The sequence below is a fragment of the Gopherus flavomarginatus genome, chromosome 6 (assembly GCF_025201925.1).
Source record: "Gopherus flavomarginatus isolate rGopFla2 chromosome 6, rGopFla2.mat.asm, whole genome shotgun sequence".
Lineage (NCBI taxonomy): Eukaryota > Metazoa > Chordata > Testudines > Testudinidae > Gopherus > Gopherus flavomarginatus.
In genome coordinates, this window is record NC_066622.1 from 71,454,025 (window position 1) to 71,476,244 (window position 22,220).

The 22,220-nt window shown below is 47.3% G+C and overlaps 1 protein-coding gene across 3 annotated transcripts in view; it reads right to left on the minus strand.

The window, feature by feature from the left end:
- Positions 1-22,220, minus strand: part of ARHGAP22 (Rho GTPase activating protein 22) — a 265,828-nt gene that overhangs the window by 79,631 nt on the left and 163,977 nt on the right. The window contains exon 1 of one of the 3 annotated variants that reach the window (XM_050960125.1): positions 9,056-9,279. The exons of the other annotated variants lie outside the window; for them this stretch is intronic. Coding sequence (XP_050816082.1) covers positions 9,056-9,107 — 52 coding nt within the window. The 5' untranslated portion in view covers positions 9,108-9,279. Of the gene's footprint in view, positions 1-9,055; positions 9,280-22,220 lie in introns of those variants that run through there. 3 annotated transcript variants of the gene reach the window in all.

Consider the following 22,220-nt stretch of genomic DNA (forward strand, 5'->3'; position numbering starts at 1 on the left):
TTGGCTTTGGATAGCTATGCATTAAAACAGTAGTTACCAATAATGATTATTATTTAAGAATAAATATTCATAATACATTGTCAGCAGGCTTTGTCTACAGACCATTCCGTTCAATAGCTCCCCAGATGCTGAAAAGTCTGTGTTAAAGCTTGGGACTGAATAAAACCCTACTCAGAAGCAGGCACACAGTAAAAACAGCTCTTCACGCCAGCTCGATTCTAAGGGCTGGTCTACATTAGAGCCCTGCGCGGGACTATTTGTTAAATCCCGCTCCCATCCCAACCCACCCCACAAATACCCACTCCCACCCATCCTGTATTGTTTCTTGCATTTTTATCCCACTCCCACCTGCAAAAACCTTAGATCCCTCAAGAAGGGGGGGAGGGATTGCTCAGTGGTTTGAGCATTGGCCTGCTAAACCCAGGGTTGAGAGTTCAATCCTTGAAGGGACCACTTAGGGATCTGGGGCAAAAATCAGTACTTGGTCCTGCTAGTGAAGGCAGGGGGCTGGACTCAATGACCTTTCAAAGTCCCTTCCAGTTCTAGGAGATACGTATATCTTCAATTAAAAAAAAAATTCCTTCATGATTAAAAAAAAAGTTGATTATATATAAATGGAATTCAGACACAATTTTTACCACTGAAAGAAAAAAACAAATCTTGCTTAAATCATGTAAGAAAACCCTTTAATTCCTGTTATAATAGACGTCAAATCTCTTTCTATCCCTCATTTAAATGTAAGTAATAAAACCGTTATTTATGCTTTACATCACTGAAATTCTATTTATGACAAACTGACGAGAGATTTAGTGTTTTCCCACGAATTACTGAAGTCTGTTTTTTTGCCCACCCAATCCCACCCGCAACAAAGTACATTTTACCCACTCCCACTATTATGGCAGCAGGGCCTGCGGGATCCCAGTCCCTCTGCAGGGCTCTAGTTTACACTCTGGAGACTGTACTGGCATTACTAGGGCACTATAGCTATGCCTGCGTAGGGTAGACGCAGAGCACACTGAGGGAAGGGATTTTTCCCATCAATGTAGAAACACCCCCTCCCCTGACAACAGTAGCTACATCAATGAAAGCATTCTTCTGTCGACACAGCTGAGTCCACACTGGGGGTTAGCCTGCATAGCTGTATCGCTCAGGGCTGTGGTTTTTTCTTGCCCCTGCCTGACATAGCTCTGTCAACCTAACTTAAGCATAGGCCCACCCTAAGAGTCAGACTTATCCAATCAGAAAATATGAACAATACTTGGATATTTTTGATTGGATGGGTAGATAACAAACACAGCTCAAATGGCACACTTCGGAGAGTGAATAGCAACACCACACTGATCACAGACAACCTAAAGACCAAGCTCCATTAACAGAAATGAGCTGGGTAATAGTTTAGAACAACAAATACCTCTGAGGAATCCAAGACTGGTCATGCACAATGAAAGTTGGAAAACAAGGCTACACTGAGGGAGTCTATTATGTGCTATGGATTATTCACTTAGTTCTAATTATCATCATCCTAATTTTACAGAAAGGGAACTGAGGCACAGAAGGATTAAACATGGCTGATTGGTGGTTTTAAAATATGAGGCGCACCTAGGAGCCCATCTGCCTCTTTGGGCACTTACACATCTTTAAAAATCTGGCCTTAAGTGACTTGCCCAAGGTCACCTAGCAATCGGTGGCAGGACCAGGAATGGACCCCAGCTCTGCCAAGTCCTACTGCCTTCCTTTAACCAAATGCCACTTCCTGGCAGGATAGGAATAATGCTGCGGGAGCTTTGATCTTGCCCTGGGCCATGCCCAGTGACACATGCTGTAAATGCACAATGCCAGTGTGGGAGGGCATGACATGGGGCAGAGCAACAGGCAAGACAAGCAAGGCCTGGGGATATCAGGGAAGCACCCACAGCACGGGATGGGAAGCAGGCAGCTTGCTAACCAAAGGAGTGCTCTGGACAATGGTGAAGTCCTTTAAATAAATAAATAAATAAATAAATAAATAAATAGTCAAGGGAGCCCATCACTTTCTTAAAAGCTGGCTCCTCCCCTGCTTGGAGAGCTTTAACTCATGAGCCAGAGTCACTGTTCTCTCAGCAGCACATGCACGGTTCACTGAGTGGCATAGGAATGTATTACCAACACCACTTCCCCAGTGCTGTGCTTCTTGGCAGTGCTGGGCTCGCTAGCAGCTGAGTCGCAGGGCCCCGCTGAGAGAGTGGCCTGAATCCCACATGGTCGGCTGCTCACTGCTGCCTGGAGAAAGAAACTGCTAACATTTTAACAGCCCTCACGGTGGGGACTCATGCTGGAGCCACCTGACTGCCTGAGCTGCTCAAAGGCGCCCCGCCAACTCCTTTCAGAATCCCTGGGGGCCAGGAGCGCTGAGCCCTGCCTCCTGGCCTCCCTCAGCATTGCAGCGGCCAATCATGCAGAATCCAGCAGTCAGGATTTGGAAGGAGTCAAGGGTCTCCCAGTATTACGTTTCACCTAAGGGTTCCTGTCAGGCTGGAGTTTTTACATTTGTTTTGAGTGAGAAGGGCCAGCCTAAGAATCCTAGAAAGTTATTCCCTGCATCCACAGAACAGGGATGACTCAGGGAGCAGCAGCAAGGCAAGCTTTACCCAAACCTTCTGATCTTAGTCTGGGCCTGAAGGCACATTTACATAACGGAGGTACAATCATCCCCCACTCACCATTAACAGTAAGGGTCCTGCTCTGCTTCATCCCCCAGGTGCATGGGGAAAACAGTGAGGTAGAAGGGACCCGAGCGATCCAGCCTGGAAAATAATGCCCCAACCCCATGAGTGCCACCTGGGCCTTCGTAGCAGCAGAGCTCGCGTTGGCATTCGGTTGCCATTCAACCCCCAGCCCAGCTACCCATGACAATGGATTGCTCTTGTGCTGTTGGCTAGACTGGTACTCATGTTGAATCGCAATAGCCGTAGTCTTTAGGCCCCCTTCCCAAGAGATCATGATGAGAACAGCAGTTGCTTCTCGATTCTCTTGAGCTCCAGTCCTGGCCACCCACCCTTTCACACACCAGAGCTCCCAAAGTACTGGGCTTCTGCTGGCTGAGCAGCAGAACCAACGCTTGCCTTAGTGAAATCCCCCCACACCCACTTCCTTGCACATAAACACGCCTCTGCAAACACAAGGGGAAGGGAACAACCAGGCCATATCAGTGAGGGAGAGAGAAAGGTGCAGTTGAGAGGGTGGAGCACAGACCTAGGAGCCAGGATGCCCCTGTGTCCTTAGAGATGAACACTCAGTGCCTCCAATCTCTTGTCCACATGGTGGGGACACTGGGAGCATCCAGCATCAGCACTGATTTGCAGTGGGAATCACTAGAACTTCTGAGGCCCTGGCCCACCACTCCTCCCAACTAGCAGCCAGAGCTTCTATCATCATCAGCAGTCCCATCACTTGTCTAACACACACAGCATCTCTCTGTCAGACCCATTTGCTGAACACAATGAGTGTGCCCACAACATGAAAGAGCACAAGTGAATGCGTCCCCTCCTTTTAGAGAAGTGATTGTTTTGCTTGTCTGGCTAGGAACTGAAGCTGTGTCTTAATCATCCGACTTTTAAGTCCTACAAATCTACAGCTGCAGCAGAGTTGGAATCACTTGGCAACAGAAGATGCATTATTAATTTTCTGAATTGAGGAGGACAAGGAAACAATATCTTTGGAGAAGATGAAATGACTGCTCCCTTTGGAATCAACAGACAGGAGAAAATCAATGAAGATTTTCATGATTTGACTGTTGCAGGACCCCACCCTGAAATTTCACCACTCCTACCAACTCCAGTGGGGATTGCAGGTGCCCAGCATCGCTCAGGATGTGGCCCATGTTACAGCATTGCAAGTGTACACAGGGCTGCACAAGATACATAGAGACAGAGGGATCTTGCCCCCAAAAGCCAGCAAATACTGTACAATTCATTAAACTGCTCAGGCAAGAGAAGGCAGAGATATTATTGCTGAGGCTGGAGCTCTGAAAGGTTGGAAAAAGAAGTGGGTTTTAATGGCAAATTGCAAAGAGGAAAACGTTGTTGCTCTTGGCCTTGACAGCACCTATAGTGGGGTGTTTGTGTGTAGCTGGCAGAGGCTGACAGGAGTTGAGACTGGTTGAGATGCCAGTGAAGTGTCACTTTCCACCAAGCCAGGGTGAAGTAACTGGACCCCTGAACTGTGTGTTTCCAGACTCTCTAATGCTGGCGGGTTTATAGGTGCATGCTACAGAGGCCTAAAAACACACTTTTGGGTGGAATCTGTGGGAAGCAATGACCCCTTTCTTTATTCACCACCCATGACTGTTTGTGGGAGAGAAGGCAGCAAGAAAGGGCCCTGTGCTTTTGGGTTGCGGTTCCCCTTTAAGGAGGGAAGGATGGATGCTCTACCCATGAGAAATGGCAGCTGAGTCCAAGTGGCAGCAGAGGCACAAAGCCGAGAGCAGGACAAAGACAAAGGGCCTGATCGCAAGAGGTACATAGCAGCCCTGGCTCCTGTCACAGCTGGGATCAGTCCCAAGGAGAGGGGGGATGTGGAATTGCCTAAGGGAGCAAGGGTGATGTAGGATGAGATGAGAGCAAAGTTCACCATGGGACATGTACACACTTAAGTACAGTTTAGAACTTCACTCACAAAGCCCTGGAAATACATGCTACAGGGGACAACTGGCTATCTGATAGGTCTGAAAACGATGTAAATGTAACAAATTGTCGAGTTGATGTGTTTCCAGTAGGGTCCCACAGGGACTGGTTCTCAGCCTATGCTATTCCACATTTTTAGCAATGACCTGCAAGAAAAGATAAAATAGTCACTGATGAAGTTTGCAGACGACACAAAAATTGGGGGAGTGGTAAATAATGAAGAGAACAGGTCACAGATAGAGTGATTGGGATCGCTTGGTAAATTGGGTGCAAGCAAACAATATGGCTAAATGTCAATGTAGCTATCTAGGAACAAAGAGAGTAAGCCATATTTATAGGACGGGGGGACTCTATCCTGGGAAGCAGGGATTCTGAAAAAGATTTGGGTGTCATAGTGGATAATCAGCTGAATGTGATCTTACAGTGGGATGCTGTGGCCAGAAGAGCCAATACAATCCTGGGATGCATAAATAGGGGAATCTCAAGTAAGAATAGAAAGATTATTTTACTTCTGAATTTGGCATTGGTGCAACTGCTGCTAGGATCCTGTGTCCAGTTCTGGTGCCCACAATTCAAAAAGGATGATGATAAATTGGAGAGGGTTCACAGAATAGCCACGACAATGATTAAAGGATTAGAAAACTTGCCTTATAGTGATAGACTCAAAGAGTTCTATCTCGTTAGACTAACAAAGAGAAGGTTAAGTCTGGAAGTACCTACATGGGGAGCAAATATTTAATAATGGGCTCTTCCGTCTAGCAGAGGAAGGTCTAACACCATCCAATTGCTGTAAATTGAAGCTAGACAAATTCAAACTGGAAACAAGGAGTACATTTTTAAACAGTGAGGGTACTTAACCATTGGAACAATTTACCAAGGGTCATGGTGGATTCTCCATTTCTGACATTTGATAAATCAGGATTGGATGTGTTTCTACAAGAGCTTCTGTAGGAATTATTTGGGGGCGGTTCTCTGGGCTGTGTTATACTGAAAGTCAGACTAAATCATCACAATGGTCTCTTTTGGCCTTGGGATCTCAACTCTGCCCTGCTCCCCAGGAATGGGCCAGATGAGGTTGGCTGGCCTTCTGGCTGAGGCACTGGAACAGGACACAGGAGAGCTGGATTTAATCCCTGTGTGACCCTGGGCAAGATCCCATCACAGCAGGATCAGGATCCAGGGGTCCTCCCTCTGGCTCCAGAGAGGACTGACCTTTCCAACGCACAAGGCATCTCCCCTCCCCCACCGGGTACTGACTAGGTTGGCTTCTTGCCCAAAAACCATTCCTTGCTCTCTGGCCATTCCTAGGCGTGTGGGATGGTAGCTGCCACTTCTCACTACAGATGTTTCTGCCCAGAGGTTTGAGAGCAGTGAGCGAGGACAGACCCAATGGAGCCTGTGGTGACACTAGCTTTAATGCAACCACACTTTTGACACAAAGCCCAGGACACTTTAGAATAGTTTAATGCCTTTTAACAGCTACATTTACGTACTGCAACGACTGACAACCTCCTGCCTCAGACGGCAGTAAAAGCCCTTTGCTATCAAAATGAGTTCTGGAGGGAGCACAGCTGGGAAGCACACAGGAACTGGATGGAGCTCCTCAACACTGGCAGGAATCCAGTTTCCCTCTGATACCCCTCGTGATGGGGCAGAGGGACACCTAACTAGCTGTGAGTAGGGAAGCAATGGACTCTCACATGGTGTTTTGGTGGCTCCTCTCCAGGAACTGGAGCAGACGGAGGCAGAGCAGGATGAGAAGGGGATGAATGAGCAAATGGAGCTAATTTGGGTTTAGGCCCAGCGATGGGTGAAGGATGGGCGGTTCTGATTCTTCCTGAGCCACATCTGTAAGCAGGGGCTATTCTGAGACAGAGACTGATGAGTTTGTGCACTCAATGCAGAGAGAGGAATCAGTGGTTGGCCCAGGAAGAATCAGAGCGCTTGCATGCCCAGGAAAAGGCGTTTGGGGTGCTGCTTCCTGAGGATTTGCACAGCATTACTGACTCACTGGGTACAAGAGTCCTGCATTGTTGGCTGAGCCAGCCATGGCAGTCCCAGAAAGCCTGAGGTCACAGCCAGCCCTGCCACACGCAAGGGACCAGGAATGTAACAGCTAATCTCACCTTCCAGTTCAACACTGAGTGTTTCCTTGCAATGAGCCTCAGCAAGGTATTCAATGCTGCAAGCCCATTGCCTGCCACTGGCTCTTCCCAACGATGCCAGGTTAGTCACAGCATCTTACAGCCTCCCAGGGCTGGGTTATGGGGCCAATAAAATCATGTCCACTGCTCCCTAGATTCTTGGGAAGGAACCAGGAGCCATGTGGAACCAGGGCAGGCAGGGAGCCTGCCTTAGCCCTGCTGCGCCAATGACTGGACTTTCAGCGGCCTGGTCAGCAGTACTGACCGGAGCTGCCAGGGTCCCTTTTTGACTGAGTGTTCCGGTTGAAAACTGGATGCCTGGCAATCCTACCTCCATGTCTGGGAATGCTCATTGTAACCTCCCTGAACCTTGGCTCCTATTTTGGTGAAGCAGGCTGGGATAAACTATCCTACAGCAGAGGGGTGCGGGTTGTTCCCAGGACCCTCTTCTGGGCATTCACACTCACACACTGATACAGCAAGAACCTGGGTCAAAACACTTATTACAATTCAGGTCAGAATGTGACTGAAGTAATTCCCCCCTCCCCACCCCCCGTGGCTTGTGCTCACTGCAACAGTCAACTTGAGTGACTACACTGCAGTCACTCCACTCCAGCTAACCTAGCTCCAGGGAGAGCAGCCACACTGCCCCTTCCCACCCCACCCACTCTCAGACTGTAATTCCAGCTGATGCATCCTCACTGCATCACTAGCTCCAGTGTCAGCAGCACTCAGATTTCATCCTACCCCCTTGATGGGCCAGATAGCTCGGATTTAAACCAATACTTAACTCAAGCTAGAAACGTGTGTGAGAGAACGGGAGTTAAGATACAGATAAGAGTAGAGTGACCAGATGTTCTGATTTTATATGGACAGTCCCAATTTGGGGTCTTTTTCTTATATAGGCTCCTATTACCCCCCCTCCTCCATCCCAGTCTCGATTTTTCACACTTGCTGCCTGGTCATTATAGATAAAAGTCAAGTGATAGCTCCAGATAACAGTGCAGATAGAAAGCCTTAACAAAACACACGCGCTCTCCCCTTCTCTGAACAGAACACCTTAAAAGCTTCCTGAATTCCAAGAAATATACATTGAACAAAATTGGATCCCTAAAAAATTTAACGTCATCCCTAAAAAGTCAGCCAGTGGCAGTAAGTTTGCTTGGTACAGACTGGTTAATTCTCATTCCTTGACTCCACTAGTTCTGACTGCATGGTCACCTATTCCACACCAGCCTGAGAGGAAAGGCAGCTTGAGGACAAGACAATATTCATGTTCAAAATCCTTTGCCCAACTTTAAAATCACCGTTTAAAATCCACAATTCTGCCTCTGAGTTTCGCCCTAGAGCCAATGTCCATTCAAGAGAGGATCCCACGGGATCGCATGGGGATGAGTGTGGTATAAACGCTTAGTTAGGTACCTAAGACAAATATCTGGGAACTGATGGTTGATTCCCTACTATGAGAAATCATTGCTGTTCTCCTTATTGCAGAACTCACATCCAGACTGACAGCTAGATAACCACTGTCACAATACAGAGACAAGCAGCAGAATGAGTCAAATCCATTTTTAATGTGATTTCTCATGGTGAAGGCTATAGCCTTATTAATTTTTACAATGCTAGAAGCAAGTGGCTCTCAAACAGTTATACATCTACCTGAATGCAGAACAATTACATTGCTGGGGAAGACACAGACAGCCATTCTGAATGCAAACATCAACACAGCCACCCAAAAATCTACGTACAACCATGCACTCATGTCTCCCAAATATAGTGAAGGTGCTTAGAGGAAATGCGATTTTTCCGTTTTGTGGTGTTGGAGGTTATCATCTCAATCCAGAGAAACATGCAACTCCTTTTTGTTAACACAAATGAAAATGCTAGAGAGTGTTATCCCTGTCCAGATGCATAGCTAACTTACACGAAAAAGACAAAAACAGAACACACACCATATAGGTTTTTTGTTCTGAAATAGAAAATCAGTCCATGTGGCAGAAAATGCATGCAGTGTTTACAGGGTTAAACATTCTTCTGATTAGTCTGCTTTACTGAATATAGAAAGCATAAACAACAACACATACCATATCTCAGATCAAAAATGCACAGAGCAGAATAAAGCCCCCTTTGCTAACCGAACTGCTGCATGCATAGCTCCATTCCCTCTGCATGTTAATACAAGATAAATCCTTTCCTGTGATTTAAAGTAAAACGCACAACACTGAACACACCAAAAATATCATGACTTACCCTTTCGGAGACACTTGCTTTTCTTAAGATATTTGGCAGTGAAAAATGGCATAGCTGCAGTAGCAAGGTTTCAGCCAAAGCTGACCTTTTATTACCAAGTGCTAAGACCAAAATGACTGGACCAAAGAGAGAGAGCCAATTATTATACCAGATCTTTAAAATGCTCAATGATGAGCATAGGGAATTCAGAGTGGGGTAAAGTATGTCAAGTTGCACAGTGGGGATTGCAGATATCTTTCTGCTCATTAGCACTGCTGTTCGAGTTATTTAAAGTGCGCTCAGGGGAAATGAGGACAATTTCCATGACAATATGTACAGTATCATATAAGGAGGAAGCATTTTTTCAGGCAGAACTTCTGCATTACTCAGCTGCCACAGCAACCAGCAGTATGTTGAGAAGGAAAGAAAGGAGGAGGAAAAAAATCCATCAAGTCTGGGAAGAGTAAAAACTGAGCCTATTAACCAGGTCTTGTCCCCAGTGGAAAATGTGCTGCCACACACCTTCATACTAGCATACTGGAATATCGTCTTGTTTGTTCTTAGAAACCTCTCGAAAAAGGAAGCATTGTCAAGAGCTGAGAGTCAGCCAATTGATTCCTGGCTCTGCTACAGATTTGCTCTGTGATCTGGGACAAGTCAATTCACCTCTTTCTGCCTCAGTTTCTCACTCCTTTAAATTCACAGTAATACCACCACCCTGACTCATGTGAATACTGTACTGCTTAGTTCATTAAAGTTCATAAAGGGCTTTGAGAATCTTGGGTGGAACACAATATAAAGGTACAAATCGTGATCAATAATAGATCCATGGTGTTTGCGCTCCATCAGCATGTCTGTTTTTACTGCTAACATTTAGAATAAAATGCCATGTAGTGTATCTTTTTTCTTACTCACCTACATCCCCTAACTTTGTCTAGGACTCATCTATGTGATCAGTTAGTATGCGGCAAGCCGGGGTGTGAATGGACCACACACTAGCCTGCCATGTGTTCACTGGCCATGTGGTCTCTGTTACTACGCATTAGAGTTCCCTAGAGCTTTGACGTATTCCTGTTTCAAAGCACACAATATGACTTTTTAGCATGCGGTAGCAGTGTCCACTGGGCGAGTGCGTGAGTGACAGGTTAGTGCACAATACATTCTGTCATAAACGGATAGTTAAGAGTTAATAGAACAGAAGTACTTCATGTCTCTTTTGCCTGTAAATGGTTAACAAGATCTGTGAGCCTGGCTGTTACCTGACCAGAGGACCAATCAGGGGACAGGATACTTTGAAAACTTGAGGGAGGGAAGTTTTTGTGTGTGCTGTTAGTGTTTGGTGGTTGTTCACTCTGGGGGCTCAGAGGGACCAGATGTGCAACCGGGTTTCTCTCCAATCTCTCCGATACAGGCTCTTATAAGTTCAGAATAGTGAGTACTAGATAGATAAGGCGAGTTAGGCTTATGTTTGTTTTCTTTATTTGCAAATATGTATTTGGCTGGAAGGAGTTCAAATTTGTATTTTGCTGAAAGGATTTTAATTTCTACTTGTATACTTAGGCTGGGAGGGTATTCCCAGTGTCTATAGCTGAAAGACCCTGTAACATATTCTATCTTAAGTTTACAAAGATAATTTTTTACTGTTTTTTTCTTTCTTTAATTAAAAGCTTTTCTTGTTTAAGAACCTGATTTTTTTTTATTCTGGTGAGACCCCAGGGGACTGGGTCTGGATCCACCAGGGAATTGGTAGGGAGAAAGGAGGGAAGGGGGAGAGAAAGGTTAATTTCTCTCTGTGTTAGGGTTACTTTCTCTCTCAGGGAGAGTCTGGGAGGGGGAGAGAGAAGGAGGAGGGGAAGGTGGATTTTCCTCTGTGTTTTAAGCTTCAAGGAGTTTGAATCACAGTAATCTTCCAGGGTAACCCAGGGAGGGGAAGCCTGGGAGAGGCAACGGTGAGGGAAAGGGTTTACTTTCCTTGTGTTAAGATCCAGAGGGACTGGGTCTTGGGGGTCCTCGGGCAAGGTTTTGGGGAGACCAGAGTGTACCAGGCACTGGAATTCCTGGTTGGTGGCAGCGCTACAAGAACTAAGCTGGTAATTGATCTTAGAGGAATTCATGCTGGTACCCCATTTTTTGGATGCTAAGGGTATGATTACACTTGACATTTCAAAGCGCTGCCGCGACAGCGCTTTGAAGTGTGAGTGTGGTCGGAGCGCCAGCGCTGGGAGAGAGCTCTCCCAGCGCTGCACGTAAACCACATCCCTTACGGGTGTAGCTTGCAGCGCTGGGAGCCGTGCTCCCAGCGCTGCGGCACTGATTACACTGAGGCTTTACAGCGCTGTATCTTGCAGCGCTCAGGGGGGTGTTTTTTCACACCCCTGAGCGAGAAAGTTGCAGCGCTGTAAAGCGCCAGTGTAGCCATGGCCTAAGGTTCAGAGTAGGGAATTATACCATGACATATTCGCACCCTGGCTTGCTGAGCATGAAATGGCCAGGTAGGCAAGCCCTAAGAGATTATCATCACCGTCTCCTCTACTTCCCTAGAGAACTTCATGGAGTCCAGACCTAGTTTGGCACCCCAGAACCTAAAGTCTTCCATTTCCAGTCAAGAGAGACAGCACACACTGTGGCAAGGAAAGTACTCCACCCATGTGCTTTTCATTCATTGGACTTCACTGCCTCTCTTTGGAGTTCAGCTGCCTACTTACATCACAGAACGCAGTTCAGATGCAAGGAGCAGCAATGTTACCCCGTGAACAGAACACAGGATTGGGTTGGGAGATTTGGATTCTGTTCCTGGCGGGGTCACTGTGTACCCTAGAGCTTCATAAATTCAAGCTCCAAGGTCCTAAGAAAACCCAGATAATTAGAGGTGCTCTGCCCTTTATTAGAAGATCTTCCCGCTGTTTAGCAGCTTCCGCATCTAGGAGGAACCCAGGTAGTTCAATGATATGGTGAATAGGGATCTGTTGGATTCACTGTACCAGAACAGAGCATCAGCCTTGCTAGCTGCTGCTCCTGGGAGCTGCTGATACTTCGGGCTTCTCAAGCTGGAAAATCTAGTTTTTTAATCAGTAACCACCTCTAACTGCACCTGTTGCACTCAAAGTCAGACCATGTGCAGTGGTAGCCATCTATCCCCAGGCCAGGAAGGACCATGCCCAGAATCTGGCCAGGCTCTTTTCCCAGGGCTCCAGCTTTATTTCTTCCACATAAAAGCTAGCACAGCACATCAATCATCCCTTTCCTCTAACAAGGATCTTTTGCAGGGGACTATCTATTCCCTGCAGGTTTCCACTCTATAGGCCACATGCCTAAGAGTCATACCCTGCTTCAGGGTCTGCCATGGGAGCCAACCTGCTTCCTTTCTCCCCTGGCCCAGGAGCTTCCTGCCAGAGCCTCCTTGCTGCTGACAGCTCTCTCCTTAACTGAGCCCCTTGCTGGCTCTTTTAATCACCTAATCTCTAGCTGATCAGTCTCAGCCTGGAGGCAGCTGATCCATCACCAGCGAATCTGGATCCAACTCCCCTTACTGGGCAAGCCACCTTATGACAGGTGATGATGGGGATATTGGGATGGGGAGGCATGAAGTGTTGTCCATTATTCCATGAGTCTCTGTCTGTCCTCATTTCAAACCAGGAGCTATGCCCTGGTCCATTATGTTCCCTCACATACAAAGGGCAAAATGGTGCTTTCAGACACAATGATCTCTATTTTAAATTACGAGAACAACAAAACAAGAAAGAACAAAAGTGGTCTCCTTGCACAAGAGAGCACAGTGTGTGGTTTCCTCTGGCACTCTGCACTGGGCTCTGAGAATAGGAAGCCTGCTGAACTGTGCACACAGAATACCTAGAAAATGTAAAGGTACAGCACGCACCAAAGAGCACCAGTTTCATAAAGCCCAATACACACAGTCTATGTATGGTACTTATTACTGTAGTACTTGAGCCCCTCACAATCTTTTCACATGTATTTATCCTCACAACACCTCTCTATGGGGTACTACTCTCCCCATTTTACACAATGGGAATTGCAGCAAACAGAGATTAAGGCTATGTTTCCCCTAGAAACACTGCAGTGTAGACACTCACTATTCAGCATAAAACCCCTCCTGTTGCTGTAGTTAATCCACTTTCAAAAGGTGGTAGCTAGATGGACGGAAGAATTCCATATACCTAACAATGTCTAAACCAGAGACTAGGTTGCCTTAATTGTATCACTCATGGGTGTGGATTTTTCACACTCCTGAGTGACAACATAGTTGTATCACCCTAACTGTTTGGAGTAGACCTGACCTAAGTGACTTATCCAAGGTCACCCAGGAAGTGTCTACAGAGCAGGGAACTCAGCTGAGGTCTCCTGAGTCCCAGGTTAGCATCTAACCACTGCACCCTCCTTCCTCCAGACAGGTGCTGCCTTTTCTCTCACTCCTCCCTGCCTACAGCCCTGCCAGGCCATGATTAGTAGCTCTCCCTTTACTTTCCCCCCGCCATCCTCCTTTTTTAGGTTTAATGGAGAGAGATTTCTTTCCTCTAAAATGAGAATTAAATCCAAACCTCCCCCATGGCAGACACCATCCAGTGCAGATGCCTCTTCCTACAGATGGCTGGAAACATTTTTGGGATTTGCAACACCTCCCCCCACCCCAAACAACCAATGTGTTTATCTCAGAATCAGGCTATTTTAAAGAACTAATTAGACCATTTCTCTGCAAACTTCACTCCCGATCCCCACATCTCCTCCTCCTCCTCCCAGCTGTCACAGCACAGCACAGCAGACGGGGAGATTCAGAGAACAAAAGTACAACTATAACTTCCCCTTTATCCTTTGGCTTCTTCGTCATCCCATCGCTACCTATTATCCTCCCACACAGCGATGCAGCAAATGGGACTTTTGCTGGAGAAAGCCATCTACATTTTACTCCTGGCAAAAAAAGTTCAGCTGAAACCACAGCAACCAGAAGGGAATTTCTCACTCTGCACTTTGGTCAGGGCCAAATTTAGACCTATTTTAGGTTCTAGGGACCTGCCTTTCCAAGGATCTATTACCACATGCCCCCTACACTTGCCAGCCAGAGGGCCTACCCCATATCCCCACCTGCAGCTGACGCTGGATCTAGCGGGCAGAAGCTGAATTCCTGGAGTTACCTCCATACCCCCCATTACTGCTGCACTGCTTGCTTCCCAGAATGGGGCACCACCCTGAGATTTCCAGAGAGAACTTGGTTTGTCTCTGTCATAAACAGATAAGTAAGAGTTAATAGAACAGAAGTACTTCATATCTCTTTTGCCTGTAAAGGATTAACAAGATCAGGGAGCCTGGCTGTCACCTGACCAGAGTACCAATCAGGGGACAGGATACTTTCAAATCTTGAGGGAGGGAAGTTTGTGTGTGTGCTGTTAGATTTTGATTGGTGTTCTCTCTGGGTTCTCAGAGGGACCAGACGTGCAACCAGGTTTCTCTCCAATCTCTCTGATACAGTCTCTTATATGTCCAGAATAGTAAGTACTAGGTAGATCAGGCGAGTTAGGCTTATGTTTGTTTTCTTTATTTGCAAACGTGTATTTGGCTGGAAGGAGTTCAAATTTGTATTTTGCTGAAAGGATTTTAATTTGTACTTGTATACTTAGGCTGGGAGGGTATTCCAGTGTCTATAGCTGAAAGACCCTGTAACATATTCCATCTAAAATTTACAAAGATAATTAAAGAAAGAAAACAGTAAAAATTAAAAGCTTTTCTTGTTTAAGAACCTGATTGTTTTTTTCATTCTGGTGAGACCCCAGGAGACTGGGTCTGGATCCACCAGGGAATTGGTGGGGAGAAAGGAGGGAATGGGGAGAGAGAGGTTAATTTCTCTCTGTGTTAGGATTACTTTCTCTCTCAGGGAGAGTCTGGGAGGGCGAGGGAAAAGGAGAGGAGAAGGTGAATTTTCCCTCTCTGTTTTAAGCTTCAAGGAGTTTGAATCACAGTAATCTTCCAGGGTAACCCAGGGAGGCGAAGCCTGGGAGAGGCAACAGTGAGGGAAAGGGTTACTTTCCTTGTGTTAAGATCCAGAGGGACTGAGTCTTGGGGGTCCCCGGGAAAGGTTTTGGGGGGACCAGAGTGTACCAGGCACTGGAATTCCTGGTTGGTGGCAGTGCTACAAGAACTAAGCTGGTAATTGACCTTGAGGAATTCATGCTGGTACCCCATCTTTTGGACACCAAGGTTCAGAGTGGGGAATTATACCATGACAGTCTCCATCAAACAAGAACAGTCAGCCATCACATACATTTAAATCAGGACAGTAATATACATACACTGTCCGTATATACCACTTTAAGGGCCATGGGGGCCTATGCCCTGGGGAGTGGGAGTTACACTTTGTGTCTATTTTGTTTGCGCTGGCGCAGCTGTGTACTTCCAGCCATCTGACATGCCAGCAATCACGTCAGAAACACTATTCTGCTGAAATCTGCAGGTTTCAGGGAAAGATTTGAACTCTGAAGTTTACCCCACCCTGTATGGGCTCCCCTTGCTGATCACTGATTCACTTAACAGATGCCACAGGTGTTTTTAGAAAGGGCTCCATGTAACAGAAGTCCCTTGGGATCTGAATATCCCTGTGCTACGTAATGGGATCACGTGGCCCCATCACTCCAGAGATTTCAAAGCACCATTTGTGATGAATCCAGCTCCGCTAGCTCTGCTGAGGGGGTTAAGCACAATTACCCCCCATTTCACAGAGGGAGATCCTGCTGCACACAGAGCTGACATTATTTGCCTACGGTTATGTGGTGAGTTACTAGTGAGCAAGGAACATAACTGGGGGTGGTGGTCTCGATTCCCAGACTCCACGCTGTAACCACTACACAAGACTACTTCACTGCTTGAGAGGAAGAGAGAAGTGGCTGATTGAGATAGTGGTACAGGCATGAGAATTATCCCCATCCATTATAGCCACATGGTTGCACCCAGACATGGGAATTTTTCACTGAAACCCAGCAGTGGGGGACTTTCTGTTGTTATTTCCCACTGTGCAAAGTGAGTGTGAACATCTAGGTACCAGGCACTGGAGAATAAGGCCTGGGATTTTTTACATCTGAGAAGCTCCATAGCTAGGCAACGTGTCCATGTGCTTCTCGCTGACTCATCTTCCAACCATTACCACAGCAGGATGCAAATCAACTGAAGAGGAAGGGAGAAGAGTGAAGATGAGTGTGTGTGGGTGGGGGGGGGGGGACGGGACAAGTGCCCTCTGTCCCTCAGCAACAAGGGCTTGTAGTAAGGTTCCCAACTTTCTAAATCACACAAAAGTGAACATCCTAGCCCCAGCCCTTCCCTGAGGCCCTGACCCTACTCACTACATTCCCCCTCCCTTGATGGCTCGCTGTCCCCCACCCTCACTCACTTTCACTGGGCTGGGGTAGGGGGTTGCAGTGCATGAGGGCTCCGGCTGGGGGTGTGGGCTCTGGGGTGGGTCTGAGGGGGTCAGGGTGCAGGAAGGGGCTCCAGGCTGGGGGGTGAGGCTGAGGGATTCGGAATGCGGGAGGGGGCTTCAGGATGAGACAGGGGATTGGGGTGAGGGAGGGGGGTACGGGCTCGGAGGTGTGGGCTCTGTGGTGGGGCTAAGGGCAAGGGGTTTGGGTTGCAGAAGGGGCGCCAGACTGGGGGTGGGGCCAAGGATTCAGAGTGTGGGAGGGGGCTGTGGGTTGGGGTGAGGGTTCTGGGTGCTGGCTCTGGGGTGGTGCTGGGGATGAGAGGTTTGGGGTTCCTGGCCATTGGGAGTGCAGAGATGGTGCTCGGGGCAGGAGTGGCCCCCCTGTCTAGGAGTTGGACTTGCTGGCCGCTTCCGGGGTGCGGTGCAGTGCAGTGCCAGGTCAGGTAGGGACTAGTTTGCCTTAGCCCCGCAGCACTGCTGACAGGACGTTTAATGGCCTGGTCAGCAATGCTGAGTGGAGCCACCAAGGTCCCTTTTCGACCAGCGTTCCGGTTGAAAACCAGACACCTGGTCACTCTAGCTTATAGGATGACTGTAGAGGGAGGTACAGAGTCTTTGAAGCAGGATGCCTGGTAAAGGAGCAGCCTGATTGAGAGGGTACATGCTGTGTGAAAGAGCTAAGTGAGCTCTGAGACAGCCATAGAGGAAGATGATTGCAGCAAGGCTCTCCCTGGCCTGTCATTCAGCAGCCCTCCCCTAGAGGCATATGTTATTGAATGGAATAAATGTATGCACTGGGTGGGGGTGATGGGGGGGAAATGAGGGAGGAGAATCATTTGCAAAGATTTCTCATTGTCCGAAACTGCCAAATAATTAGCAATCTGCAGGGTTGTTGTAGCTGCATTGGTCCCAGGATATTAGAGACCCAAAGAAGAGCTCTGCGTAGCTGGAAAGCTTGTCTCTTTTACCAACAGAAGTTGGTCCAATAAAATATATTACCTCACTCATTCTAATAATTTACAAGTGTCTTCTGATTGTACTTAGAGGTGTTTTTATAACCTGTGCAATAATGTGTGTACACATTACATTTCAAAATCAGGATAGTTTTACTCTGTAGTTATGTATAAATAGTATTGATAGAACAAAAGAATCTCAGACTCAGTTCAACTACTGTGACTACAATATACTTCTGGGAAGCCTGGATCTATATGTCCTTACCATTGCCTTGCAAACTCCTGCTCAATTATTTGCCTAGGGCAAGTAACAGTTTATGAAAGGCAAGTAAAAATAATATATGTTTTTAGCATCATTGATTCCAGCCACTGTGGTTGAGATGTCTGGACTTACAAAAATTCATAGCAATTTAGAAAGGCTGCCTTATTGGTGTGTAACAGTTATAATTTACTAGGGCTTCCTTACAGCAATGCACTGCGACTCAACAGTGAGTGACATAATTGTGTCTTTGATCCTGCAAACAGATCCACACAGTTGGAACCCTGGCACCTGTGTGGCTCCAGTAGCAAGCCTGGGATCTAAGGTCTGCACTGTTCCTATCTGAATGCATGTGGATTCATGACCAAACTCCCAAAGCTGCATCCTCATGGGCACAGAGTAAAACCAAAGCTATAGACAATTTTTGCTGGCTGTTGCAAAGTCCTGGGTGATGATCTAGAGGACATTTGCAGGACACTGGGGCTGAGATTTATGGGAGTTAGGTGGCCAAATCCCAATGAATTCCATGGGGATTCCTAACTCCCTTAACCATCTTTGCAAAGCTATCCATCTGAAAACTGGAATTAAAATTTTGGACTAACTCCTGTCCTCCTTATTAGCATCTCACTGACATTCCTGGAAGTTTTCCCTGGATAAGAACAGAAGAATTTGGCCCATATTTTCTTAAAGATTTAAAGAAGAAAAGCAATGTAAGACACTCCCCAGGACAGCCTCCCCCGCCCCCCTTTACTTTCTTTCACTGCCTAAGGCTCCCTAAGATGAAGACGACGGTGTGTTGAAAACCCCTTTGATACCGAAGATTAAGACAGAGTGTGAAGTGCATTTAAAATTTTCAGCCAGAATTTTTATCTTGATCTATATTTAAATGGTGTGTTTCTAAATGAACAGTGACAAGCTAGAGTCTGTTCTCCTCCTGCAGAATCTGGCTTCTGCACTATGGCTAACCCCAGACATTCCAAAATCTTGAGTCAGGCCCCAAAAATCATGAGTGTGTTTTTATTTCCCTGATAGTTTCTGGGCCATTTTGGGGTCATGTTTTCAAGCTTTTCTCTGGAACCAGGAAAACTAAAAACCCCACTCTCCAAAAAAAGGTATTTGTAGTTTAATAACATGACTCCAGGAGCTAGGGATTTAAGAAAGAAAAAAGAATTGGCCATGTTGTTTCTAAGTTGCCTTCTTGCTGTCTTCTGACCACCCCCTTGCAATTTCTGTGGATTCAGCTCTTGCGGAATATGTATTAAAAGCAGAGTTCTGCCTAAGCTGCAACTTTTAGGTCTCAATCCAGATCTGCACTTTTCCTAGGTCTGGACAGGGTGCTACCTAGGCAGCTGCCCATTCATCAAGAGAGGCCCCACCAGAAAGCATAAATCTGGATTCTGTTTGAGTGGTTCATATCAGGAGGTTTGGCTCAGACCCACTCATACCAGAATGACATACTAAGGAAGCTGGCTGCCCCGACCACCTTCCCATTCGTGTATTGTGTTCTCACTAGTGCTGCACTTCTGTCCCCCTTATGACCGGCACTAGAGTTTTGAGCGCCCTAGGCGGACGGCAATTTTGCCGCCCCGCGCGCTGGTCCCGTGGCTCCGGTGGAGCTGCCGCAGTCGTGTCTGCGGGAAGTCCACCGGAGCCGCGCGAGCAGCCAACCGTCCACAGGCATGACTGCGGCAGCTCCACGGGAGCTGCCTGCCGCCCCCTCTGGACACCTTGGACTGCTGGCTGCCGCAGCGGCAGCCGGCAGCCCGGGGTTTCCCTGACCCGGGGGACACCCGCCCCTGGGCTGCCGGCTGCCGGGGCGGCGCCCTGACCCGGGGGACACCCACCCCTGGGCTGCCGGCTGCCGGGGCGGCGCCCTGACCCGGGGGACACCCACCCCTGGGCTGCCGGCTGCCGCCGGCAGCTCAGACTCCCTCTCTCTCCCAGCAGCAGCGGCTGCTCAACCATTTAAAAAAATTGGGGGGCGCTTTTTGGTGCCCTCAAATCTCAGCACCCTAGGCAACCACCTAGTCCACATAAATGGTTGCACCGGCCCTGGTCCCCCTAGGACATTTGGGGGCATATGCCAGGGTTCTTTGTGCTGCACTGAACCAAGCTGCTCTATGATACTTTCCCAGTGAATTGTGGGAGAACTTGTCTGTCCTTCTGGGCAGCTGGGGGAGAGGGGGAAGAATATGGGCAGGCACTGGAGGGCTATCAGCACTGAGTGGTTTAGCCTGCATCCTCACTGCAAAGTGGGCAGGTTACTAGTCCAGGCATTAGACTATACCCCCAGCCAGGCCATCTAGCCAGAGTTAAAAACCATCATCATACTCCCCTCAGAGAGTGTGTGTGTGGATCTGAAGGGACTTCAGGACAACATCCAACTAAGATCCTAGGCTAACGCTGCAGTGAAGTCACAGCCTTAGAGTTACCCTCCAAATGAAGGTGGTTTCAAACACGGGACAGGAGCTCTTTAGGACTCTGTCTGGCAATACATATGCTCCCCCCATGCTGCTGCTATGACATTAGGCTGACCTAGCACTGCACAGGCACTTGCTTGCTTGTTTTTTAAATCCTGGGGAAAGGGACTGCACAGTGGGCTCTGAAGTCCTCTGCTTAAGCACAGAACATTTTTACGTTGGGCAGCACAAGTGCTGAATCTCTCTCTTGCATGCTACCCCCATCCCTTGTGCATACATAGTGCAATCCAGCAATACCTGCCTGTTTCTTGGCTGCCTTGCCATGCAAAGCCCCAGAGGCCTTCATGGGAATAATAAAGGGAAAGTGCTTAAAAAAGAAAAAAAAAACCACCAACACGAAGAATAGCAAGATGCAAATCAGCCACACACTGAATTTCAAAGCTCCTCTTAATTCTGGTCTCTTCTGGTTTCTGTAGATGCCACAGGCAATGCTCCAAGCCATACTGATGAACAGAGTTCAGATCACATTGTTAGGCTCACTGTCACACACCTATCTAACTTCTTCAGGGGCAGTTCCTTTGTCTCCAATGGTTGCTGAATTAGCAGATGGGATTGCACTAAAATATCAGAGCCCTGCTGGATCATTTTGTTAATGCATTTACATTTTCACATCCCTCCACTGGTTCCAGCTGGGGTGGAGACAAAGAGATTGTGCAGTATTTGAGTCTCATGAAAAACCAGGAGGCTGACAAAGCATGTTCTTGGGAGACTTCCAAACCAAGCAGCTTTCTTGATGTTTGTCAAGGGTTAAATTGCTATTCTGCTCTTGATCTGTTTCTGACCTAGTCAGTCCTCAGTTTAGTCTGAGGTGGGACCCCTTCTTTGTGGCTGATCCTCCCTCCACCCCCTTCTTCCAGAACTGACAGCAGGTAAACAGTGCTCTCCTCAGGGACAATAACAGTCAGGACTGTCCTGGCTAGAAACAGGCAGTTGCAAACCAGATTCCATCAAACAAAAGCTGTCTTTATTTTAAGGTGCTGCAAAGGAACCAGAATGCAGAAAATAGTGTTACTGAGCCACGTTCTCAGCTGGTGTAAATTGATGTATCTCTGTCAAAATCAGTGCAGATACATCTATTCACTCAAACTGAGGATCAGGGTCTGTTAAAAAAAAAAAAGATACTCAGCATAATTACTATGGAAAGTTTCATGCATGCTAACTGAATTCAGTAGTATCTGTTACTAGATTAGCATCTAAGGGCCTGTCTACATGGTGAAGTTATACTGGTATGAAGTAGGATGTGAAATGAAAGCACTATAGCTGTATCAGTACAACTCCTTGTGCAGACACTTATTCTAGCCTAACATGGGAAGTTATAGTGGTATAACTATACCAGTAGAACTAAATCTGCTGTATAGACAAACCTTAAGGGTCTGATGGATAAGACTTCTATTGTTTTCAGTGGGCTTTGGATCGGGCCATACAGGACAGCTGTGCTATGAAAGGTCCCATTGCTTACAATGCTAGGGTGGATGGGATGGGACAAAGCCTTCCCCAGCAGCATTGCAGTGGCAGTGACGGAGAGCTGGAAGTCTGTCACGCTCCCTGTGCTGGTGTTGGAAGCTGTTTTGCCTTATCTACACTAGCAAGGGAGACTCATTGCTGATGGCAGTTGTCTACATCATGGTCATTTACCTAACGTAGACAGGCCACCAGGTGTGGCTACTGCTAGTCTGGGTTTAGACTGCGGGGCTACCAAGATGTAGAATACAGTGACATGCTCATGCCATTGTGGGGAAGTGGACTGTAGCCTCTCTACATTGCATTTAGGAGCTGGTAGTTCTAGCTAGGGCACATTGAGAATTTAATATTTATTACGGATATTACCTTAGCACTCAGAAGCCTGAGTCAAGAGATTGACCCCATTGTACGAGGTGCCGTACAAACAGAACTAGACACAGAACACAGCCTCAGAACCCAGGACATATTTACTTTTACAGGGAACTCAAAATCCTCTGCTTTTAAGCTGTATCATAGAAGATTAGGGTTGGAAGGGACCTCAGGAGGTCATCTAGTCCAACCCCCTGCTCAAAGCAGGACCAGTCCCCAACTAAGTCATCTCAACCAGGGTTTT